The sequence below is a fragment of the Rhamphochromis longiceps genome, linkage group LG5 (genome assembly GCF_057381845.1).
Source record: "Rhamphochromis longiceps isolate RC_006_pf linkage group LG5, R_longiceps_female_GT1.1, whole genome shotgun sequence".
Lineage (NCBI taxonomy): Eukaryota > Metazoa > Chordata > Actinopteri > Cichliformes > Cichlidae > Rhamphochromis > Rhamphochromis longiceps.
The window spans coordinates 7,624,886-7,651,188 of record NC_140561.1 but is presented as its reverse complement, the minus strand read 5'-3'; the positions used below and the strand labels follow the sequence as shown (position 1 = coordinate 7,651,188).

At 42.1% G+C, this 26,303-nt stretch overlaps 1 protein-coding gene across 3 annotated transcripts; it reads right to left on the bottom strand.

Moving 5' to 3' along the window:
• Positions 1-634: 634 nt before the first annotated feature.
• On the bottom strand, positions 635-26,303 carry slc41a1 (solute carrier family 41 member 1). 3 transcript variants are annotated; one of them, XM_085405592.1, is made up of 11 exons: positions 26,006-26,303; positions 23,410-24,540; positions 16,986-17,093; positions 10,329-10,400; positions 6,898-7,042; positions 4,874-5,020; positions 3,797-3,944; positions 3,173-3,252; positions 2,707-2,841; positions 1,016-1,164; positions 635-871 (listed from the first exon to the last, which is right to left on the bottom strand). In XM_085405592.1, exons 2-11 carry the CDS (start codon positions 23,893-23,895, stop codon positions 686-688), a joined length of 1,656 nt encoding a protein of 551 aa, XP_085261718.1. In that variant the 5' UTR covers positions 23,896-24,540; positions 26,006-26,303; the 3' UTR covers positions 635-685. The 3 variants fall into 3 exon arrangements, with proteins under 3 accessions (XP_085261718.1, XP_085261719.1, XP_085261720.1); XM_085405593.1 differs by lacking the exon at positions 26,006-26,303 and adding an exon at positions 25,526-25,795; XM_085405594.1 differs by lacking the exon at positions 26,006-26,303 and adding an exon at positions 24,698-25,001.

Genomic DNA, 26,303 nt, shown 5'->3' with positions numbered 1-26,303 from the left:
GTAAAACCCCCTAAAAGAGCTCCCTACTAGGAGGACAGTCCTATAGGTTCTAGTAAATCAGATTTTCCATTAGATCTCATATAATTATCATTCTATATACGTGAAGTAGCACTTGGTGATTATGCATTCTAGGCTTGTTTGGATGTTTTTTCTTTTTGCTGTCTTTTTTCTGTCAAGGTTTCAAGTGTTAAATGTTTTTAAAAACAAGACGGCGAATGTTCCCATTGAAAATAATGAGGACTGGCCGTGCACATAGAACAAATATCCATTCATATATCAGCTATCAAATGCATCTTTTTGAACAATAACAATCATTGTCAATGGTATGATAACAAAAGTGGCAGGACTCATTAAGTAAAATAACGGTGGAGTAATGAATCCATCACTGGTGGGGTTTTGTTGCGTGGTTGAGGTGAAGACATTCCATTTTCTCTAAGGTGGATTTGTGGGCTGCTGCTGAGCAACAGTGTCCTGATATCCTGAAGATGAAATGCTACGTGCACTATATGCACCGTCAGTCAGAGCCTGACAGGAGTTTAGCCCTTTCGTTGTAGATGTCCAGTTTCAGTGTTCAGACAATGCGAGTGATGTTCGTCACTGCTCGAGCGTGCAAGGATACAGTAAGGATTTAAGTTGTTTTTATGTGTGTGTGTGTGTGTGTGTGTGTGTGTGTGTGTGCATGCATTCAGTTGCCCACGTTAGTGTCTCTGTCCCCGATGAACCAGCGCAAGTGGAAGCACAGGGCTAGGAAGCCAGTCCCCAGCAGGTCACCCAGGGCGGTCAGGTACGGGATGGAAAAGTTGTCAGGGTCCATGCCCCGACCCCACATCCAGTGGACCATCCAGTCTGCCAGGTAGAGGAGGATCATGACCTGAAGAAAGCATAGCCAGATTTAGTGAACAATGATTTTTACATAATATTTGTATGTCATAACCAAGACGCAAGTATCAATATTTCGGAATTCCTCAACGACACCCTTACAATGTTGTAAAATGATGTACAAACATATCTGTACCTGCAGTAGTGCAGCAAACAGGTAGAAGGTAATGAAGATGGGTGTGAGGGTGGTGTGTCCCCCCCTCAGGGAGTTGATGGTGTAGAGGAAGACGAGGTGCCCTGGGGCAACCAGCAGGAAAAGTACACGGGCTGAACGGGAGTTCACAGCTGGAATGGAGAGAGACGAACATGAGTTACATACGAGGCGATAGCATGATGGAAAACGCTGGACAACACTGGAAAAGACTCTCCTGTGAAGCAGGAACAGGACATGCCAACAAGGCTGTGTCATTAAGGTTATTTTTGTACTTGTTTTCTTTGAAATTCTTTAAAATAGTTTTGTTTTTCATAGTTGGTTTGTCTTTTAATGGTTCTTTGACACACTGTTGTGGTTGTTTTGTCTCTGTTGTTGTTTTCTGTCTCTGTTGTCAATTTGTGACTTCGTGGTTGTTTTCCCTTTGTTGAGGCTTTGCCGTTTTCTTTGTTTGTTAAATGTTTGTAGTTATTTTGTCTCGCTGTTCGTGCTTTCTCACTTTGTCTGTTGTTGCTTTGTGGGTTTTTTCGACCTTTCCTCTGTTTTGCCTCTTTGTTGTCATTATTTTGACTTTAAGTTACTTAAAATTTTTTGGTGGTCATTTTATGTCTGCAGTATTTTTAAACTCATTGTTGTTTAATTGCAGTCATGATGCACCTCATTATAATTATTTAATGGATTTCCTGATATCAAATAGTAACATCAAACTGGGCCCTGCACGAGCTGGCTTGAAGGATAAACTATGAAGAAGTCCAACACAGTTAAGATTTCTTTGTATTTGCTGGCTTGATAAAACCTCGAGCCCAAGTTGTAGATGACGGGTATCACAACAGTGGTAATCAGCTGTCTCTGTTAAGCCGGGTTTTCTGCTTCAAGCTCCGTGTGTGTCCATATGAAAACATGCATTTTACAGGTTTTACTCTTGTTTTGCACAAATATCCCCATGAGTGCCACCTACATGAGTAAGATCTAGTAAAATCTATGAAGTCATTGCTGCAGATAAATGTTAAACTGATGATTAACAATTGTTTTATGGCTGACTGCACTGTCTGTGCTGCTGGTTATTTCTGAGCGGATAGACCTGTGAAACTTTAAACTGGACCCATTTAAAGATTAAAGATTACTTTAGTGTGTGAGCAGATGAAAGTGAAATAACGTTATTGATTGATTGATTCCTGGTGTGTGTTTTCTATTTTAGTAGCTGCAATTCCAGCGGTGTAAATAAGACTTAACCGCACATTAGAATAAAATCTAAAATCATTTTATATATTTTCTCTATAACCAAATGAATACATGCACATTCCTGTGACAATGCAACACACGGTTTGCACTTCATTCAGTGATTTTTACTAAGGTAGGGCTTAACAACTTCTACACTTCCCCAACAAAGAATCAGTATTGCTTTTAAAATACGCTGCAAATAAAAGAATCAGTAAAATCGCAGCACCTCCACCTGACTTTAAACTAAACTCTGCGTATAGCATGCTCCCGCCCAGGTTACATTGTCAGCATAATGTAAAAAAGAGTGGCTCTTATCACACAGAAAACACTTTAAGCTCAATATAGCCAGTAGTCTCACTTGTAATACACCCTCCGTATGGAAAAAACTGTTTGTATGAGATAAAGAGTGGGCGGGGACAGTGGAACATTTATTCCACTGCTGCCTGATAACTTACTGGAACCAAAGAAGGAAGTGCAGGGTGTGGGACACTTCCTGGGGGCTGGGTTGGGATCCCCCATGGGTATACCGTTCATGTGTAGATAGGTGGAGATTCGACTTGCCTGAACTGCTACCAGGTTACCTCCCACACCTGGCACATGAAAACATGACAAATCAACCTCAGTACTAACAAAAACATTTCTCCAGTCGAGTATTGTGGAGCTGGCCTTTAGCCGTGCAAGAGCACGGCGCCATGCCAGCTCCATCGGTTAGTATTACCGCAGTGCACATATGCTTCCTCTGGCAGGCATTAGTCAGTGTGTCACTGTTACATGACACAGATGGGTGAGCACAGCAACAGCTCTAAATACACAATTTAATTGGTTCCAACAGATTTCTCTGCATTTGTTGTTTTACTAGTTGGCATATTGAGGGTTGTTATTTCCACCTCTTTTGTACACTTTTGTTCTCTGACTGCTCACCATTGATGACTGGAGTGAAGACAGCCATGCCAGCAAAGTTTGGGTTGGTGACAGTTTTGTCGAGGATCAGACCACCGACACTGAAAGACACACACAAGCAAAAAAGTGAACAAAAAGTGAACATACTGCTATTTACCATACAAAAACATGGGTAAACTGAGAAGAGAGAACAACAATCAGACATTTAAAACACTTAAGGACCCATCTGTAATCTCGTATACATTATAATCCGTTATCCCGTGGAACACATTGGAGGAATCTTGAGGAGACCCTCGTTGTGATTTAGCACTGTATAAATAAAACTGACTGTAAATGTACTCAAAAACATATTTAAAGTTTTATTTATTAATTTAATATATTCTGATGGATTCAGCCCTGAGCCTGAAAAGAAAACCTAAGCACCCTAACTAGAGGCTTCCTCATGGCCAGCAGGGGGAGACTCCTGCGTGTGCAAAAAGATGCCTCATTGGGTTTTCTCCTGTTCTGAGGATCGGGGTCTAGGATGGTGTGGAGCCTAGGTTGTTGGTAGGCTCTGTGACATCATCAGTGAATACAGCAATAGTAACTGAGAAAAACAAAGGCAGCACTGTGAGTTAAAAATCCACATAAGCAAGCACATCCTACCTGCTGATGGCCATGGCGATGATGACTGGCTCCCAGCCGCAGTAAAGGACCTCTCTGGTGGATGGGATCTTCCTGGCTATCAGCACCCATAGTGGGCACATCGCCACAAAAACTGCACACACTAGAGGGTTGGCATAATCATTGTACTCTGAATGGGGGGAAAAAAAGATATTGATGCTTTAGCAGGAACATCTTTGTCATATTTTGACATAACAAATTTTTCATTTTTTCATTTTCTGAGAATTCTATAAAAAAACCACCTTGGACGTGACTGAAACGCAACATAAATCACACACTGGCAAATTTTGACTGTTTTCATTTGGATTGCCGTTAAATCATGGCCTTTCCTGCAGAAGGCAGTACTGCAGCTTGACTAACAAATGCAGGAGATTACAAAGCACCACAAACAGCACATTAAGTACACGGGCTGGTTACAACACCCAGACACCAGCCGTGTTTGTGAGTGTCTAAGCCAAAATATCCCAAATAAGCTCAACAAGCAGCAGTGAGTAAGACTATAAAGTCTGTAGATTCTCTGACAGACTAAAGAGCTACAGGATTACTCCACACTCTGCGTGTCAGTGTTTGTCACTGTCTGTGGTGTGCAAATGATGGAACAGCAGGGAGCTCGATGGAGCTGGGTGTGCTGCCGGTGAAGATGCTATCACAGCGCTAACAATACAGCCACACAGCTGTGGAGTTTCTTGCCCCGGAACACAGCGAGAGTAGGTGTGGGCGGCTTTCATCCTTATTTACCAAAAGCAGAGCAACATTTCATACATTCTACTCATGCCGCTCCCTTTTCTTTAATAACTTCAAAGGTAAAGAAGACTCTGGAAGCTGTTTGATGGATCTACCAACTATCAAAATAATGTTGAAATGATTCTGTCGGAATTTGGGAGTTACCTTCAGTTGCGAATCAGAGGCTCAGTTTAAGACATGCGAGAATTTGAGACGGCAAGTATCCACTATTCAAACCACCTAATTGAGCACATCCAGGTAAAATAATGGATCGCACACCTGTTTTCAAATGGAAAAAGCAAAAAGATCTGTGGGTATGCTCGTCATTTCCGTTACCTAGCTCTTTGTAGAGTCCTGTTGAGATGCCTGCCAGCAGGGACAGGGTGATCAGATCTCCTAGGCTAGCAGCGATTGGCGTGGCCACATTGTCAGGGTTGATGCCGACTTTTCTGGATGCAACAATCACGCCGATCATGATGAGACCTGTGAGATTTTAGATCAGAGGCATCACAACACAGAAGGCAACAATGCTATTAACTGTCCAACAGTACTCACTTAAAAAAACAAAAAGAGTTATTTTGATGCTTGATTGCTCAATTGGGATTCTTTTATTTCCCTTAAAGGAACTGACTTTGGCAAATACAAAGCCTGGTTACAAACAGCATGTGGGAGTAAGAGCCAGCACAATGTTTCCGCATATCTAAAATGTTTAAGGTTCTTTCCTACAGCAACCACAGACAGCTCATGTTGGTTTATAGCGAAAACAAAACAGCAACAAAAAATGGTTTTGTCTGAAAAACAGTTTCGAAAACAGCTTCACTCAAACGTAGTTGTTGAGCTGATGAAAGCCAGTAAAAACATGACGACTGCACCTATAAAGCAATCTGATGTTGTCAGCGTGGTTCCAGGAATGTGTGATCAGTCCACCACTGTGGTTCAGACTGAAAGTTCTCAACAACAACTGACATCCGCTGTCCCCAGAGTAAGAAACCTACCGAAACCTATCACCCAACTTTTCAGCTGGTGCTACTTTAAAGTTTGTGGGTTTTACTGAAATGCTCTTATATTTGCTAGATGGAGATTTGTGGTGCACACAGAATGAACCCTGGTGACCTATGAGGTTGGACATATTAAAGGTTTTTGTTCAGATATAACAAATATGGATACGACTTCCATGTACCTGGGTATAGATACCTCAGGATGAACTGTCATGTTTGTCACTTAAATGTTGATCTCACCAAAATTTTCAAATGTTTTCCATTTCACACTTTGTGTTTAGTACTAATCTGCATATAGCATGCTAACACACTGAGCCATGATAGCATGTTGGGACTATTATAGCAGCTACATCCAAATATTACACATTTAATCCTACATACTACAAAGGCCAGCAAAACATTGACCAGTTCAATCTATTAGAATTATCCAGATAACTAATACTTTAGTTTTATTTTAGTTTAAGGCATTTCATTGATTAGAGATAAGAGATTCTTATTTCTTCTGTGGATGCTTATTTACACACAATTTATTTGCAAAGCATGTTTTCATTGCACTTTACTAATGCATGTACCATATTATACACCTTAGCCAAAGGCAATATTTTTTGTGAACTTTTGGCACATCATATTAAAGAAAATAACATAAAAAAATACCATAAACTACTTCTAAAGGGGCTAACACTAAAGACATCTTATCTAACTGATAGCAAAATGAGGTTAACTTATTTATCAACTCCTTTTTGTGTAGATAACTATGGTATATGGACTGATTCTCATATAGTGCTTTTCTACTCTCCCGGAGTACTCAAAGCGCTGTATACAACATGCCACATTCACACCAGCATTGTCTTCTAAGTTTCTTAGTGCTTCCTAACTACCATTCATACTCCGATGAACACATCGGAGAGCAATTTGGGGTTAGCATCTTGCCCAAAGATACTTGGCATGCAGACTGGAGGAGCCACAGATCGAACCGCCAACCTTCTGATCAGTAGATGACAAGCTGAGCTACTGTATAGCCACCCTATAGAGTGGTTCACACGTTTGCCTATCAAATAAAGAGCTGAGGTTCAAGAAGGAGGCACATGTGCCTTACGGTGGTGCCACGAAGGGCATCAGGTACTAAAGAAATCTGTCAAATCAAACTCGTGGAGCTACCTGCTGTGGTGACCACTTGTGAACAAAGAGGCCGCTAAATGTAGCTTCTTCTTCTTCTAGTTGTAACTATCAAGAGCTTAAACAGCACTTGAGTGAAAAAGACTTGCTAATGATGGCAAATTAGCACTGAGAGTTACATAAAATCCCGACGTGACTGATGAGTAGCACTGTGAACACCCCCCACTTCCCAACTGGTGACCATACCTAGCAGCAGAGAAGCGATGAAGGCGGTGGCCACACTAGAGGCACACAACAGCACTGCATGGCCCAGCTTGAAGTGTCCCTCTGGGATCCAGCCAAAGATCACAGCAGCTATGGAGGCCAGGAACCCCACTACTGTGGCTTGGACCTGGGTGAAAACACACATATACAGATTTACCATAAGATAGTTCTTGTTGCTATGACTCACAGCTAACATGTAAACTCCTGATGAATGATATTATTATGGCCCATATAAGCATATTTCAGTCAGTCCATATACAATTTTTGACCTCATCTTCTTGATACATACAGTAACATTACAGGCTGCTTCTCAAAGTCAAGGAGGGATTCTTATCATCATCACCATCATCAAATACTGTTGAAGGGCTGGTCCATTATCTACCATCTTTCTAATTCAACCAAGGACTGCGTGGGAAGGAAGGTGTGTATTATTACTATTCTTACAGAACAATAAGTACAGTTATCAAAAAAAGAAAGTTTTCACAGACTACACAGGACTATGTAGTCTGTGAAAATCTAAGATCACTCTTCCATAGGAATTAAGAGAATAACTAGCAGCCAAATACTGCCAACAGAATGGACTTGATTAACTGACCATCAGCAAATGTGAAATGTACCTCCATATAAACAGAATCTCTGGCTGTTTGCTGGTTTGGGGCATTCACATGTATGTTAACACAAAGTTATAACCTTCCCAGGAGTGGACGTTCCTGCAAATTCATCCCAAGGTCAGACCGTGCAGGGCTCGAAGAAACAGCAAGAAGCTCTAGAAGGCCTCAGTTTGCATGTTAAATGTTACAGCTCGTGACGGTACAATTGAAAAAAGACTAAATAAGTATGGCTTGTCTGGGAAAGTTGCCAGGACAAAGCATCTTCTCTCTAAAAAGAAAATGGCAGCGTGGCTTAGAGTTGCAAACCTGCATCCAAACAAACCACACAACGCAATGTGCTTTGGACAGAGCAGACAAAAGCGGACATGTTTAGCAACAATACACATTGCTATATCTGGGAAATCTATCTGTCCGTCCACCAGATAAAACTTGGTCAAAAACCGGGTCTTGCAACAGGAAAATCATCCCAAGCAAGCCAACATATCTTCAAGAGAACGGCTGAAAAGAACCCAGTCAGAGCTCAACCTGACTGGATGCTGTGGTGGGACCTTAAGAGAAACGTGACAAAGACTGTAAGGAAGAATGGTTCGTGACAGACTGTTAAATTTACACAGAAAACAGTTACCTGAAGTTTTTGCTGCTAAAGGTGGTATCTTCACAATGCTAGTATTATTGTTAGCGTAGCATGCCTCCCTCTTGTCTAAATATGGTCACTTCTGGCTCCAAAAAAAAAAAAAAAGATAGTGACTGCCATAAAGGTAAAGTGGAGGCTTGAGTGTGGAGTTCACAAATCAATGAGTAATGTCACGGCGGCTATGGTGCACACTCGCTATCTGTTTCAGTGTGAGTTCTCAGAATCATATGAAGCAGTTTCCAGTGTAACCGCCTTCAGAGAGCACCACTGTGACCCAGTGTGAGTGCAAGATAACCCTAGATAGAAAGTTGTGACAGCATCGGCCAACACTGGCTTAGTGTTCCAGGAACAAGGACTCACCAGGTATTATATAACTATAAGCTCACATCACTGCAAACTACTAGGGTCGGGGTCTGTGTCAAGAGAGACCAAACAAAGACTTTAAGCAATAAAGAGATTTTCATGCCTTTGTTTGTGTACAATAAATAAAACACACTGCAAACTAATATAAAGAGCCGAGTACATGCAGCTTGGCTGCAGTGAGAGCAAGTAAATCAAGCACAAAATAGACCATACTCGACTGACATGTCTGTTCTGTCTCGATCCTTTTGAACGTGAGGTCAGCCCCTATCTCTTTTACAAATGTTACTGTGCTCTGTAGTGACTGCTCAGTGTGTTTACTGTGTGCAATAACTCGTGCAACAAGCTTTTCCAGACAGGCTGGTAACTGGCTTCCTGAAATGCGACATAAATGTGAAACACTGTACATTTGGGCTAACCCTCTCACGGCAGACGATGCAGATTGGCAACAAGTAAAAGCTAACAACCTGATTACCCCACATACATATTTTATGAGGTTTTTTTTACTCAGACGTACCACTGCAGGTATTCTTTTGTGCATTAGCAACAAAAACTTAATTTGAGCCTGAGAGGGTTAAAGGACAGACTGTATTATGGGGACCACAATTTACAAAACGATCATCTTGCTTTACACAGTAAGGCTTTAAATCAGTGATAGGGACCATAAACACATCAGAAAAGGGTTTACTGAGGTAGCAGAGCAAAGTACCTAGGAGCCTTTTTCCTCTGAACTCCCAAATAATTTGACTTTCAAACTTGACGGTGACAGTAATAAAATTTGGAATACTTGCTGAGAATGCAGATTTTGACTTGTTGATTAGGACGTTTTTGTTAATGGGAAAATTTTTTATTCACAAATGCAGATACTTTAAAGCTAAACCATGTATAAACAGATGGCTGAATGACTTTAAACTCTGGGCTAAATCGCTGAAACTTGTGAATAACAAGAAAGCTCATAAACTTGTTGTTTTATTTAACGAGTTTAATCTATGTTAAAAAAGAAACCTCCCTATTTTATAATCATGACTGCCCTTTTTTGTTCATGTTATTTTTTGCCTTTGGTTCAAATTCTTCAATGACTGTTCTTTCTTTTTGTGCTAACTCTTTTGGCTTTGTGTTTATTGGTTTTTGTTTGTTTGTTTTTTTCTTACTATAATGCTCAACCGAGGATATTACATATTCAGATTAATGATGGTGCCTTGTATGTTATACTGTTGTTTGTAAATAAAGTTCTTAAAAATAAATAAATAATAATAATAAAAAAATAAAAAAAATTTTTTTTGACCTTCAAGCAGAGAAATCTACCCCCTGGTGGCCATCAGAAACACTGCAAGCTTAACCTGTTAACATCTACCAGTCACCTGTGACCTGTTCTCATCTAGATGCTTATATAGATTTTTTTTCCTGCATGGCATTAGTCAGTGGTAATCCTACAACTTAGTTTAGGTGCATGCAAAAGGGTTGATTTTAAAAGTTACAGCTAGTTTTGGTGCTTGTTTAGCATGTAGCTAAAATGCAAGCTAATCCTAGTCCTACCGCGAAGTGGTTCAGCAGGGACCTGATGAATGTTAAGCTGTTAAGGCAGTGCACTGACCTAATTTTAAACCCATCTTTTATATTCTGTTTCAAAATATTTTGATTTCAGTTTGAGATTTTTTAAAACTTTGCTGCTGCTTTGAGTATTACGACATGATTCCACTAGTACTATAATGCATTTCAGTGGTCTCGTTATGAGACTGGTCTGTTTAATGGATGTAAACATGGTTGAAGATGCTCCGTGACAGCAGTCTTCATTGTGTTTCCTGTACCTGGATGAGGGCCAAGTTCCCCATGATCATCTTCCACATGTCCTTGGCTGTGTCCATGTGCCCAATATTAGCCTGAAAAACACATAAGAACGAAAACGTTATCATGACCATGTGTAAGTAGCTGTGTGTGTTTGTGGGTGCGTGGGGGGATACAGAGTGTTCACAGTCTGTTGCCTCTTGGTCCCATCAGAACAATAGGGCGTCAGTTCTCTGGACAAAGACACTCTGATCTGATCCCCCACCCTGCGGCCGACTCCACTTATCTCATCTCTGCTCTTTCACATACACACCCTTAAAAACACACACACACACGCACACACTGATGGTCTTGTGTATCAAGTGGCTACAGTGGGCTACTGTGAACCCAGATCAATGATCCTAATGCCCATCCACAGTGAGAGGACACAAACAGACAATCTCCTCTTCCTCTTTGTCCTCGCTCGTTTGCATATGCAGAAGGAAGGGAGACAGCTGGATACATGAAAATCGCCCGTGAGGATATCACTTCATCCTTGGTTCTTCATTGAAAAGTGTATGAACTGCATGATCCCACTGCATGACTCAAGACAGCTTCCAGAGCTTTAAATATTTTGTGTTACCTAATCTGTGAATTTAGTGTAATGCCACGTGAGATACGGCTTTCACCTTTAATTTTGTCTCTAACGTTTATCCTCTGCTAGAGTGTTTGTTAATCACTCGTTAAAGTGATTTTCCCTGAACTTGTACTAACGTTTCTACATGAATATAGTTAAATGATTGGTGAAGATCCACAGCCGAACCCATAGAGATGCTTTCACCAGTAGGCGTGTGTGTGGTTGGTATTGTGGTGGTTTGATTCAGACAACATAGCTTCACAAAGCGCCTGTGTATGCTCTTCTAACTGACTGATTAACTTTTAGGGTTGTTAGTAGGGGTGGGGGAAAAAAATCGATACTGTGTAGTATCGTGATATTTTGTTTGCTAATAATGTATCGATACAGGGACAGCAGAAATCGATATTTTGTTACAAAAGTTTTTGTGGACTGGAACTCTGACTTCAGAGCATGTTGATCCTTTTTCTGAGCAAGAATCCTGACATTCCTTCACTGTCCAAATGTGTTTAACTTTTTTTTTGGCAGCAATAAACATGACAGTTTACTTATTTTAATTTAAGACATGTTTTATTTTAATTAAGTTTAAAACTTTTTTATTTAATGTGAAATTATATTTTGTTTTATTTTACTTTCAAATTCTTCAGTTGCTGAAGGGGCTGCATAGTTTTCATAAATTGCATAGTTCAGAATAACTATAATTGTACCAGATGGTTGCATTCAGTTAAGTTGGACTAGACTGTAATACAAACCGTTCAGTTTGTCAACAATAAAACTGAAATGAGAGAAAGACTGAGTGTGAGACTTTGATATTAGATAAAATGAATATTGATAAAGTTTACCTTTATGTACAGAATTTGAATATAGCAAAATATTTTAAAAAATTGCAATAATATCGTATCGTGGGATGTATGGTGATTCCCACCTCTAGTTGTTAGAGTTGTCAGGTATTTCCTTTATAAGTGCAATCTGTTCTACTTTCTTTGTGTCCCGAGTGCGAACTTGTGAGAACAAATCAGAGCTCGGAGATTTAAATAGACGCTAGCTGTAATAAATCTAAAAAAAGAACATTTTCGAAGAGCTACTCAAAATGTTTTTTAACAGAAAATAGCATTGTCCAGTGGCTGGTGGTGTTATTCTGGTGTTGCAGACAACAAAGCACTGTTTTATCAAAAGCATTTGCGCGATTGGTGTCTGTCTTTGGCTAATGATCCACAAAACACCTCACAACTTTTGGTTGAGATCAGGCAACTAAAAGTTCCAAACACCGGAACAACTCTCGTGTTTGTGGCTGCTAGATTATTTGACCTAACAAAACACAGACTGGAATTCACCCGCTCTGCCTATCAAAGGCAAACCCACATACCAAAGTATTTAAATGAAAAAACAAAACAAAACAGCATTGAGAAACAGCAGGATGGTCTCTATGCCTCAGTGCGTACGTGTGAAGCATTACTCATCCTCTTACATTTCACGTAGTCTAGCAGCATCCAGTTAATCTGGCACTAAAACAACTAGTCTTACATGACAATCAAGTGTGCAGCAATGTACGTCAATATAACTCGTGCATCTGCCAGATACAAAGCATTAGAGTCACGCCACGCCCATCAGTAAGTATGTGCGTGCACGCCTGCTGCTACGACAGCCGTGCTGTCACTCAGAGTGGGAAGATTGCCACGAATGCTGATAAGAAGGTTTAAGGGAAACGGATAATACTGAGCCAAACAGCTGTGCAACTCCACATATGACTTTCTTTAAAACCTTGGAGCGTAATATAAGAGCCTCAGTTTCAAAGAATATATCTTGATGCAATAAAAAGGCTTTTGAATTTCCTAACCACATTTCCCTTTAGAACAACATGTAAACTGACAGAGTACACAGACGACACACAGAAATTCTCAGAAACATAGCCTGGCGTTATGTGATGATGTGTGATAATGATGCCAAATCCTTAGCTCTGTGTGTGTGTGTGTGTGTGTGTGTGTGTGTGTGTGTGTGTGTGTGTGTAGGAGGCTGGATTAATGGCGTTGGGATCATCAGAGAGATGTTGTTAAAGTGATTCATAGATGACATAACATGGATATCCTAAAATTCAAAAGCAGCACCATGTTTTTCAGCTGCTGGCATTCACTCTTATTTAATAAATACAGAGCAAGTCTGCAGTTTCCAGCTCTGAATCCTGAACATACATGAGTTGAGTATACAGGGAAACAGCGACTGTTGTTGCCATTGTAATCTCTGATAACACTTTGCTATTTTTCCCAACTTTCTTTGCAATGCAGGTGGTGCTGGCAATCCATCAACAATCATACATAATCAATTAGGCCCAATTATATTCAACAGAACTGAGAAAACAGCTGCTTATTTCCTCATTCCTTAAACGCCTCAGTAAATAGGTTAAAAAAGTCCAAGGGGAAAAAAATCAAAAAGGAACCACAGTCATGTGAACTGAAAACTCCGACAGCCAGCCAGTACTGGGGATTACATGATTTTTTTCAGTTATAAGCGCATTAGGAAACTTACAGTGGTCTTAATCTGCTCATAATTAGCGGCGGCGTGGAAAGAAACGTGGTCCTGCTGAGGCCAGCCAGCAGAGAGCTAACAGTAATGTCTCAGGACAAGCACCAGGGTCGGGCCTACTTTGTGAAGATGGTTGTGAGAAAAGTGAAAACTTTGCAGACTAAAGAAAGAATTGATGCAAAAGTCTGTTTTATTTATTTCCATATTTCCACGTAGATGCATGTAACGTTATTATGACTAATGCATTTTGTGTTTTCATTCCTTTGAATACAGCCAATCGAACTACACAACGTTGGTTCAATCAGTGCTGAAGCTCTGACAAATCATTACTACTTCCACTTCCCAATCTGACAGTTATTAACCATTATACACTGGGCTCTGAATTAAAACAGAAATAAAATAGAAAGTAAAGCAAATCATTACAAAAATCTGTTGAAGTTTGAACCTTAAATCAGCATCAACGGTGTTTCCTCAAATATTCAACTTTTCCCGTTTGTTTTCCTCTATCGTTGGGCTCTTACTGAGAAAATATGGAAATTATAAATATATAAAACCTCTGCAAAGTGCAGTTTTAAGTAGTGCACCTGAAAATCATATTCAACATTCAATTCTGCATCTGAAACCTTTGCTGTAGCCACCAATTCACAGGTTAAACCAACTGGTGTATTTAGGAGGTGATGACATAAACAAGATTTAAAGATTTACCTTTAGCTTGGAGCAGAATGAGTTGGTACACTGGAGCAATTTTCCAGAACAAATTTGCAAACATATGACTTTTTTTTGCAGCACGGATGAGGAGTCACTGGTTTCACACAGGCTAGTGGAAAGAATGTGAGGATTGGTGCAATTAAGAGCACTACTGGACTAATTAAAAAAATGTAAGTTTTGTTGCTAACCCCTGGTTACCTGTGCTGTCAGGTCATCGACCCTGCTAGCTATGTACAATGTGAAATGGTATTGTTAGCTCACAGATAGCAAAGCCGTAAGAATTGCCTCTAGTATCAAACTGCAGTCATAGAATCACTGCACCTTCACAAACAAAAGCATGTGACTGTATACATTTGGCTATGAATGGCTAGATGGGTAACTAGCTGAAATTAGAGCTACTAAGAACTTTGGTATCTGTGAAACACTATAAGCAGCTAATAGTTAACCAAATGTTATATGACAATATGTTATTAAGGTTTCATGTTATGTGACTCCTAACAATGTGACGTTAACTGTCGAGCAAATAAAGTAGCAGTCACACAGGCCTAGAGAGCAGCCCATCACCCTCCAGCAACTGCTGGTTACAAGGAGCAAATAAGTGTTCTGCAACCAGTTGGAAAGTGGTTGCAGAACAATCAGTGTGTATTCCTGACCGGTTGGTGAAAACTTCTTACAGTTGCTATCGATTTCCGTGGTACTGACTAGAGATGGACCGATCCGATATTACGTATCGGTATCGGTCCGATACTGACGTAAATTACTGGATCGGATATCGGAGAAAAATAAAAAAAAAAATGTAATCCGATCCATTAAATATCAAAAAAGCACCTCACAAAACTTGCGACATGGCGTAACTCGGCTCATAACCGTAGCACATCCAGCAGTACGGGTCACGTGATAGAGCGGCTGTGTGTATTTGTAGCCTCGCTAGCAATCCGGCATTTCATCTCCGAGGAAGTTATCCCAGAGAGAAGTAAAGCAAGTGTGTAAATTCATCTCTGAATGTTTGTAAAGCATTCCAGCGTTAAGCTTAACAACCGATATATGGAGCAACTGCCTCTTCTCTCTCCCTCCCTCTCCTGCTGCTACTTCAATCGAAACTGATCAATGATCAGCTGATCGGCTTTTCTGTCGTGAGTCCGTCTCTCTTGTTTGTTTATCGCTCACTTCGCGCCAGAAAGAGGAAACCAGCGGCTGAACAACAGCAGCACGTTTAAGCTTGATAAGCTGTTGTTAGAATTTATTTACATTCTACACCAGGATCCTTTTCTACGTAGCTGACGGCTGGTAACTGTGCAGGGGCGGATCAAGCAAGTTTAGCCAGGGGGGCCGATAGGGCCCGGAGAGAACCCACGCAAACACGGGGAGAACATGCAAACTCCACACAGAAAGACCCCGGCCTGATGGTGGAATTGAACTCAGGACCTTCTTGCTGTGAGGCAACAGTGCTAACCACCGTGCTGCCCTATATAGTAACTATATAGTAACTATTAAGTCCAATATACCCTAGTAAGCTATAGTATATATAGTAACTATTAAGTCCAATATACCCTAGTAAGCTATAGTACTTTTTCCTTTGGGAAGATACGATCTGTGCAGTCTGCAATTCTGTTGAAGAAAGATGTTGAATCTATTTAATTATTCTTGAAAAATAACTGATTTCTGTGTATTTGTTTTTCACACTGCATCAAATTATAGTTGATTATGTCAATTAAGCATCATGAGGTGGAGGGTGGGTGGTTCCCTATTTTGTTTTATTTATTTATTGTTTTGCTGGGAGTTTTAGAACCCTATTAGTTAGGTTGCTTAATATTTCTGCTAAGTACTCTTTAAAATACCAGAATAGGGAGGATGGAGTAGGTTTAAGTTTATTAGATTGATCAGTATTGCTGAACTATGAAATATTTTGGGTGCAGTGTATTTTTTACATACAGGTATAACAGAATGGCTTTAGTGTTTTTTTTTTTTAACTTGAGTATGAACTTATACAAAAAGCAGCAAGATATTAAAAAAAACTGTTTTATTGATTTAAAAAAAAATACTATATCGGATTCATATCGGTATCGGCAGATATCCAAATTTATGATATCGGTATCGGTCATAAAAAAGTGGTATCGTGCCATCTCTAGTACTGACTCTGTGAAAATTGCGACACAAACAGGAAATGAAGACCATTTGCCTTCAGCTTAATTTCACCTAGCGAAAGGCAGCAACCTCCAGCAATAACTCCTCAGACAATTGGAAATACTCATTTTTCCCTCACAACTGGTGGTTTTATGAAGTCCAATATGACAGAAAGTTCATGTCGCATTATGCAAGAAAGCTCTTAAATTATCTCCCAGCTCCAACAGTGATGTGACACTGGGTTGAGCTATACCAGCATATTCTGAGAATTCAATCAATTTTAGCTACTAGATCAAAGGAAAACACTTTTAGTTCAAATTACTTGATATTTGGAGTTCACGTCTTCAGGCAGAGGTAAAAAAAAAACTTCCATTCACCTTTAAACAACCTGCTAACCCAGGTGAACAAGCTAGATGGGGTCAGTGGAAATATTTAGTGAGGAATGTGAGGAATCAGTTTGTCTGAAACCTATGTCACATAGGCAATATAACCTCTGAACCTACGCACAATCAGCTTTGAGGGGTCTGACAGTGACCATAGGTCTGGCAATAGATTGAAAAACTATTAAAAAAAATTCAATGCAACTTAAAGTAAACAAATCCAAAATTTATACCTCAGTTACTCATCACTGCTAGGACAGCCTTTCAATATAAGATAAAAGGCTGTCCTAGCCTGTGTAACCTGTAACAGGCTAGTAGTCTGACAAGTTTCTTACCGCTGTAGAAAGTCTGGAGGCCAGCGTCATCTCCAAGTTGCCTTTAAGCCCCAGCAGTGCAGGAACTAGGATGAACACCTCAGACACATCGGTGAACACCGTCCAGTGCTGCAATGACATAGCAAAACATTATTATCAGCACCACAACATTAACAGAGCGCACACTCTGCCATACTGAAACTGGTTCACAGCCACACAGAATGCTGTCACCCGCATAGATAGAGGTTAGCTGCAGTTCGGAGCAGACTGTCTCTGGGTCTGTGCAACCTTTAATATTGATTTAGAGGTGAAACCACTCCTGCATTAAAGAGCAGAAAATCTGCCTCTATAGACCTTTCACACTATGTATCATGCCAGCTCCCTCTTAACAAGAACAAGGGCAGTAAAACCTAAAGCTGAAATGATTGATCACTCTCCTACTTTAGCTTGCATTCTGTTTTCCTTCTCTATCATCTTTACCCACCATCTCCTGTAGTGTAAACACAGGGACTGTCTCATGTCTCTGTGTAATCATAATACTATACACATTTATATTTATATCGAAATCTGTACTGTACAAGATATTCCAGAATAAAAGCAGACTGCAATCTCGGTATTCTTTCACCCCAACCGGTTGCAGCAGATGGCCCCGCCCCTCCCTCAGCCTGGTTCTGCCGGAGGTTTCTTCCTGTTAAAAGGGAGTTTTTCCTTCCCACTGTCACCAAAGTGCTTACTCATAGGGGGTCATATAATTGTTGGGTTTTTCTCTGCATCTATTATTGTACGATCTACTGTGCAATATAAAGCACCTTGAGGCGACTGTTGTTGTGATTTGGCGCTATATAAATAAAACCGAATTGAACTGAATAGTTTTTGATGGGCGGAACCAGATCTTGTTCTCCACACGGCCGTTTCCCCATCCAGTGCCACACAAATGGAAACACGGCACAGCTAAACAGCATCAGTAAGATAGATGGGACTGAATATTTAGAAGCCAAGTGAACTAGATGATTAGCAACTCTTAAAGACAAAGCATTATGTTAATTTCCAGTTCAATGTCTGAAACAAGTCGTTTTAGCTCCCTCACACCTAAGCCAACTCTCTTCTCATTGGTTAAAGATACCCAATCTCATTGATATCATCAAGCAAATGCTAAACCTGAACTCTGTTATGGCTTATAGGATTACTTGTACATATGGTACTCTGATTATCTGAAACTTTGCCCATGTTTAATATGAGCATCCACCACTGTAATCTATTATATAGTATGCATACGATAGAAAATAAGGAAAAGCAAAATATTTCTCAGTGCTCTGCCCTCCTCATGGGGACCCTCTGTGACACATAACACAGCATGAGTGTACAAAACATCCGACTGAATTAATAGAGTAAAGCCAAAGCCCAATGCATCATGTACCATAGAAAAAATAGTTTGATATTACTCTTGCCTACTTTAGTGCTTCAGCATCTGATCATTCATTGCCAGGGGTGCGCTTGCTTGCTCAGCTCTTACCGCAGCATAAAAAAAAAGCTACATTTTGCTGTACACACTACTCCGAGAAAGTCAGCCAGCAGCTCATCTATCTAAATCAGCTTTGAAGGTAGTGGCCTAGCTGGACAGAGCCACAAATAAGGGAACAAGTAAGGGAACAAGACTGCTCAGCTGTGTATCCAGTAGATGGTCTGAAATTACATTTACAGCTAGTATTATTAGGCCTGACCTTCGATAACCTGGTCCCTGGCTGCTGGCCAGTCCTCGAGAGGTGGGTTCCCTGTAACTCCCTCTGTGAACTTCTCCCTCCATTAGACTTCATGCAGCGATAGCAGATTTGCGGTCTACTGTGGCCAGAAACAAAGCTATTGCTGAAGCTAAGGCCATCGATTTATCTCCAGTCAAAGTGCTTATCATAGGTGCCGGTCCCACTGGCCCCCAGCACTTACAGTCCAGTCTAACCCGAGCGGAATCAATATTCACTGAGGCTGGCACCGAGCAGAAAAGAAAGAGGGGAAAACAGATGCTGAAGCTACAAGACAACACTGCTGGCCTGCATTTCTCACACAGAGGTCTAATGTGTGTGCTTGCTAGGTTGCTCCCACCAGATGTACAGCACTGATAAGGAGTGTCGGCTACACTCGTGTTGTCTTTAGAGGTGGTGGTTGAACTCTTTCTGCCTATCCCTTTAGCTGTCGTTAAGCCAAGCAGAGCTCGTTTCCAACAACCAGCCTCTCAGCTTGGCTCACTGCCCTCTGCCAACCCGACAGCCTTGTGAGCACTTCTCTCTTCTTTCATAGCTGTATGTTTTCAAGCTTTCCTTCTGTCTCACTGGCCTATCTTCCTCTTTGCCTCCCCTGTGGTGATATATGTTGTTGTCTCCATGGAACGCTGGCTCGGAGCCAAACAAACTCTCCCTCCTCGCTTCTAAGAACTCGACTGGAGAACTGCAGTACCTCTGTGTACAGACCTATAGGAGCTCTGGTATGCAAGCCCCGCAAGGGTCAGGATGCCCAGTTGAGAAACGTGACCTTTTATTTTATTTGTGATAATTGCACTTGCTGTGTTGAGCGGGACGCCGAACCCCGATGGCATGCAATGTCAACGCAACTCCAGCAGCGTCACAGACACTACAGCAGGTGGTGTCTGTTTCATTTTTCTGTTGCTGCAGCATGGATGGTACAGTCAGGGTCTAGTTTATCTGTATAAACTAATATCTGCATTTAGATAAGAAGAATATGTAGGGCAAGCTACCAGAGGAATCTGTAGTCTATATGTAGTTTTACCGAGCAGGTTTTGGCTGCATGAATGGAAAGAGTCCAAGTGGGGAGCTAAAGAAAGTCAAAACTCCATCTCAAAACCATCAGCTATCATCACATGGTAATTTACCTCTTTTTAGATTTCTATGAATTTATAAGGAAAATCAAACACTGTCCCTACAGTTCAAGTCGGCAACCTAGATAATGCGTTCGCAGGCCTGAGCCTGGTTCTGCTGGAGGTTTCTTCCTGTTATGAAGGGAGTTTGCTGCTCATACAGGCTTGTATGATTGCTGGGGTTTTCTATCTACTATTGTGGAGGCTTTGCCTTATGATACAAAGTGACTTGAGGCTGGTAATGTTGGGATATGGTGCCATATCAATAAAACTGAACTGAACTGAATTGTTTGGGACCAGATAAGAAGGGCTGGGGTGGAAAGCCTGAACTCTGTGATGAGGGGGCAGCCTAGGATCAAAGGTTCCTCAGGATCTTTCACACTGTGAAAGATTAATCAGAGCATGGGGCAACACAAAGGCACTCTAACCCACTAATCCTGTCCATCCCTATCACTCACATCCTAACCAAGCAGCTATCTGAGATATGGTCACGTTTTAAGAGCTGCGAGGTGATAACATTGTTAATGACCGTCACGTCATCAACGTTACAAGCAGAAGTCACCAAAATAAAACAACTACTCATAACAAGCAGTCAGTCACTGCAATAGGGAGGGCAGAAGTTTAGAAACTTATCCTTACATGGGGTTATTAAATTGTGATTTTTAAGATTTTGGTGATTTTGTTCAGACAAATTCTGGAAAACATGGAAAAATAGCATACTGTGGTGTGAATTTAAGTAGTGTCTGATTAAGCTATGGAAACCAAAGTCAGGGTATGAAGCTAGAAGCTGAAGAGACAATGCAGTTTGAGGGAATTAAGCCCACGTTCTGGTTTGAAAGTGACTCCTGAGTGAAAACCAAGCACGTGGATGTGGTTGGACCAAAATGGTATCTGGTGGGTAGTGAAGGCTTGGCCACAGTTAAACCTTTGTGTGGACTATGATTTCCTGTTTACCGGTTGCTGTATTTTTAGACCGTGTGTCTTTGAGGCTGAAGCTGTGTTCTATTCTTTTTCCTCTTTTTTGGTGTTTCAGTCTACAGACACCGCACACCAGGCCAGACGGCTAACTCTGAGGCAGACAAACACACGCGGATGATTATCATAACATACAACACTGGACACGCATATTTGCTTTTGTCTTTTTTCAGCTTTTTGTTTGTAGATTGATTGCACAAATGATGAAATCTTATGTGACTGTGAGTAAGTGTGCGTGTGTTTCAAAATAACAAAAATCACCCATTTGGCCTTGGACTCCGACATCCCCAAGAAAACTAGCACTGCGTGACCTTTCCAAACCACACGTAACCTTCAGTCCAACTGAGCAGGTCAGTCCTGGGTTCCCGGCCCTGCCAATGAGAGACTGACAGTTTTAGGTCATTTGCCTGCCAAGTCACTAAGCACAACTATGCAGACGTCTCACTCCTCTATACCAGTTGGACAATCCTTTCTGGGCCAACCTTGTGAGGGAAAAAGGCCAGAAAACTCTGTGCGTGTGTGGTAGATGGTCAAAGTGACCAGGATTTAAGAGGTCAAAGAGCCAATATAGAAAGTGACACAGAAAGTCGAGTACACAAGTGTCCAAACCACAGCTTTTAAACTCAGGCCAGGCAGACACATTAACTAAAGGTTCAGGCATCCCAGAAGAAAAGCTTGCTACTGGCTATAGTGCTTTCTTTGTCTCATAACCAACATATCATCTTTGGAACTGGAGATTACTGAGTCCTGACCTTTTTATTCTAACCTCCAGGAGAAATAAGGGGTAAACAAATGAACCAAAAGAACAAACAAATAATTCTGTCTAATTTGAGAACAATCCAAGAAACACAAGAACAGCAAGACCCAAATGACTTTGAATTTTATCCATAGAGAGAAACTTCTGAACTCAGGAGAGCTAGTTAAGTTCTCCTGGATCACTTTATCTCATCTGATAATCAAATAAAGATCTGTGCTTTACTTGTCTGCATAAATTAGCTCCTTATTTAGCGAGACAAATAAAGATCAGTGCAGCAAGAAAACAGACCTGCCTCGTGTTTTAGCATCAAGTTAAAACTTGTTCTATTCACGTTTTGGCAATCAGGAGACAAAAAAAAAAAAAATAGAGTTTTCCAACACGAGAAACTACATCTACCTTTTCATCAGCTTCATATACATTAGGTATTGGGGCTCGACCTAACCCTAAGCACGTGACCTCAGAAAGTTATGCTCACTTATAGCCGAGGATCAACTGCAGTCCCAACGGGAGAGAGAGAGAGAGTAAGATCGAGTTAGACAACTACCTTCCTGCAAGGACAGGGGGGATTAGCTGAGTTAGCGTTTCATGGTGTCACGGGGGGAATTAGGCAGCCAGACGACCTGCTGGATGCTCAGCCGACCTCAATGGAACTGCAGTAAGAAGCCTCGCATCTTACTGCAGCCATTTCTTTCAGCTATTTACTCTCAGGTACAAGAGTGCTAGACCAGCAGGGAGGGATACGGCCCTCTACCTTCTGTGTGAGCTTGTTTCCAGTCACACCTCTGAAAGAATGGTGCACTGAGTGTTTTGGAAATTAAAGAGAACGCAGCAGCATGGTGCCTAAGTTGAGGCAGCATGAAAACTTTTTTGACCTCAAACCTCTGCATTCCTGGTTTAGCGAGGATACCTAACCACATGGCAATAGAGGCCTTGGCGCTGAATTGTATTTTGTTTTTACTCCGACTCTAGCTCAGCTGTAGTACGCTGCCATTTCAGGTGCTCAAAGAAAGTAAACTTATTCCCCCGCCTCCCCCCTCCTGTCTGTTCTGAGTTTTTGGGGTCCACCATGTTGGCATCAGCGTATGTGCACACAGTTTGCCCAGACCTGGCGGACTGACATGGCCGGCTTTATCTGCATTCCAAGCGGACTTCAAATAAATATATAACATTTCTACAGAGCACACTTGGATCCTCTCAGAGCAAAGGCAGTGACTCATCAGGAAATCAAGTCCTATTCTCCTTTAAAGGCCAAGTGGATCATATAGCTCCCTGGCTATGCACTGCTATGCAAATACCGTCTATTGTTTCTTGTACTTTATGTGAGATTTTGAAAAGAGGTGTGTGTGTGTGTGTGATGACTCGTTAGAAGACACACCAGTGTGTACCAGTATGCGCCAGCCACAGGGACAGTCAGCCCAGCCGCTGAGGAGAAAATGTTATGTAAATACCCCCATGGTGTCTGATAACTGCCCCATACACACATCCCCAAAGACAGGCAACCAGATAGGCCACCAGCACGATGACTGACACACGCCAAGGCAAACCGGCCTCGGTGCACTAGATCATTCAAATGTTTCACGAGCCTATCCCGTAAGTGTGACTACACATGGCCTGCTTGGTGCAGTGGATCTGCTTAGAAAAACAGCTGTGAAATGAAATGTAAATGCCTGCGAGGAAAAGTTGGGGTTGTGCATTGACACCAGACTTTTTGCAAGTTCCAACAGCCGAACCCCTGTCAATGCAAAAAACAAAACAAAAACTTTTTAAAGAGTAGACAACACAGGATTAACCAGCCTGAGTTCTTTATTCTGAGTTGCCAATTACATTGTGTAAGAAATCTCACTCACCTGGACGATGTCTAGCACCATCCCTGCTGCCACCGTCCCGAACCCGGCCAGCAAGAAGGGGAAGACCACCTGCAGTCCGATGGAAAAGGAGGTCTCCTTGAGGGGTGCTGTTGGTTCGGGGCTCTGATCGGTGCTGGTGTCATCACTCTCGTTGCTCTGGCTTGCATTCTCCAGGAGCGCATCCTCCTCTCGCTGACCTTTGGCATTGGCCCGACAGTCCATGGCCACCACAATCTCCGACCTCTCGTCGTTCTCCCCAGTCTCATTCACTCGCTCGGGGAAAGATGTGACCTCGGTGAGCTCAAACTCATCCCCGGTCACCGGGCTCACTTCTTCGGGGCCCTTTGTCAGGATCACCGGGTGGACGGTGCAGTTGGAGTTGAGGAAGGCCGAAGTGAGGGGGCCTCCCTCCTTCTTCATCTCAATGGCCCCAGAAGACATGTCGATGTCGGGGAGCTTTTCTTGTTCTTTCGACCAAAGTACCATGCGGAAGCCTTTGAAGACAGTGGGCTTGATAAGAAAAGGTCAGCGTGCCTCAGCCTAACGGTTTTATGGGAAAGTCAGAACTGACCACCGGATCTGGTTTTGAACCTGATCAGTCCAACTGATTTATCCCATTAAAGAGGCCGACAAGGTGTGGAGGTCGGTCATAAAGACTGGGAGAAAAACACTCTGCCAGAAAAAACCTGCAGCGAGGCACATGCAGCCGTGCGTCTGCAAAGCCTGTGTTCCTGTCGGTGCTTCGGGAGCAGAACCAGTATGTTCTCCATTCACTGCAAGGTGCTCAGGTTAGGCCGGCAAAAAACAGAAGACATACTGGTTCAACATAGAAAAGGATAGAAAACAACAGGGAGGGGACTCACCACAGAAATCCCCTGCAGTCAGCTGCAAACAGTCCTTTGCAGTTCAGTACAAGCTGGAAAAATATGTAAATCAGAGACCTGCAGTGGCACCGGTCATGCTGTCAGTCTGCTGTCCATGTGAGACTGGTCGCTGCACAGGGCTCCAAACGTCTCACTTTACACCACGTGGCCGCTGGACAGTTTTCAAATGTGATATTTAAAGGTCTCAGTATGAGGATTGAATTACCAACAGTGGAAAAGTATCTCTCCAACCAGAGTGGACCGTCACCTGGGGAAAGAATGAATATCATTAATTATTCAGTCTTAAATAAAATCATTTTCCAGCAGTACCCCACATCTATTTCCAAAAATCTCTAAGTAGCAGGGCAGCTTTTACTGCCCTGATCAAAATATTCATAAATCAAAAATTCCAAAAAGTTACAAACCAACATTCAGATCTAACTGGTGAGAGGACAGAGACACTGTGCGGTGGTGTTTAGGCTTGGATGTTGCAGCTCGTCATATTCAGATGTTAAAATAAATAAAGAGGACAGAAAATCACTGTTAGGCACTAACTTCACCGTGGGTACCACAAATGCCCCGTCAGCCCTACTAATAGATTAGTATAGCCCCAAACAATTGTTTGCTCTCCCCTCCATTACAGCAGTGCTGAGCAGATCCCAACAGTGAGTTTAAAAACAGTTTCATCCAGCGCCAAATTTCCTCCCGGTGGCTAAAAATATTCCACCATTAACAGAGGCGCTGCGCACATCCTCTGCAAGCACAGCTTCCAACCACAGCAGCGCAACAACGACCACTGTCACAATTTTCAAAGTAAAAAACACCCCTCACTTTACCCGTGAGCCCAGAGTGCCGTCAGCTTAAACCCCCCAACTCTTAAACTCACTGCAGCAGACAGGAGTGTAGCAAACAGTAACACAACAGAGGTCCCCTTCACACATCAGAAACAACCTCACTGCAGTCAAGTACCGAGCGTGGACACACATGGTTAGTCATTCACACCGACATGAACTACTTGTATCAACAGAAGTAAGCAGCAGGTAAAGCAAAGCATTCAGTGCTGCTTTAATTAAAACAGTAATGTCAGCTACTGACATAAACTGCTGTATTATTCAACTCAGTGTGGTGATGAAGCCTGTTGAAAAAATACCATCACCAATCTATGACGCGATCCTTGGTGAGATCAGGTCACGGTCCACCCGTTTTTACTTCACATAATAAAGCAGCTTTTACTCTGAAGGCCTTTCTTTTACCTTCCAGTGTTGCTGCTGCTGACTTGAAGCAGCTTTCCTCTGACTGCAAGTTGCGACATCCGCACGGACTTTCCCGGCTCAAACAATCCTCTGCTTAGTAGTCAGGACCAACACCACCCGAACCCAACATGGCAAAGGCGTAAATTAGTGCTCCCCTGGTCAGGGCTGAATAGACGAGCCCTGCTATTCTGTTCTGCTTCTCATTTAAACGAGGGCAGAGGGCTCTCTGTTCCATCGCCGGGCTGGAGCCCATGTCACTGCCACTGTAACCACGAGTGTTAAACTCGTGAAAAATTGTGTCCCCCCCCACCCCCCTAAAAAAGAGAAAAAAAGTAATCATTCTTCACCATCACCATAGCTGAGGTACAAGTTGCGGCTTTGCAGTTTGAGTCTCGAATGACACATCCCGGTAGAAATGTGCACATTAAAATAAGTAATGTAAAAATAAATACATACATAAAAAAGCTCACGGGTGCTTACCTCTGAGTGCCAGTGGTCCTCGGTGTGAGGACAGACCGGAGAGATGATCTGTATGAGTACAGGGACTCCGTGTGCCCGGCTGAATTTATCCTCCACCTCTTGTTAACGCGCTCAGGCTTGTGAGGCGTGGAAGCCGGTACGCACGCCTTATGTGCGGTACCGGCTCTGCACAGCTGATTTAATGGTTAATGTTAGTTAATGGTTAAGCCCTGCCCTCTGTGCGGCTCCAGTCTGCCTGTTACATTGTAAACATGCAGTGCCGCCCGGCTGCCTGGATGCGCATCTATAATACACCCGC

Coding starts and splice junctions, on each gene's coding strand:
- slc41a1 (XM_085405592.1), bottom strand. CDS start 23,895: ATGGTACTTTGGTCGAAAGAACAAGAAAAGCTCCCCGACATCGACATG. Junction 7,043..10,328: donor GGAACTTGGCCCTCATCCAG/GTACAGGAAACA, acceptor GTTTTCACCCAG/GTCCAAGCCACAGTAGTGGG. Junction 3,945..4,873: donor AGGACTCTACAAAGAGCTAG/GTAACGGAAATG, acceptor CCCCCCATTCAG/AGTACAATGATTATGCCAAC.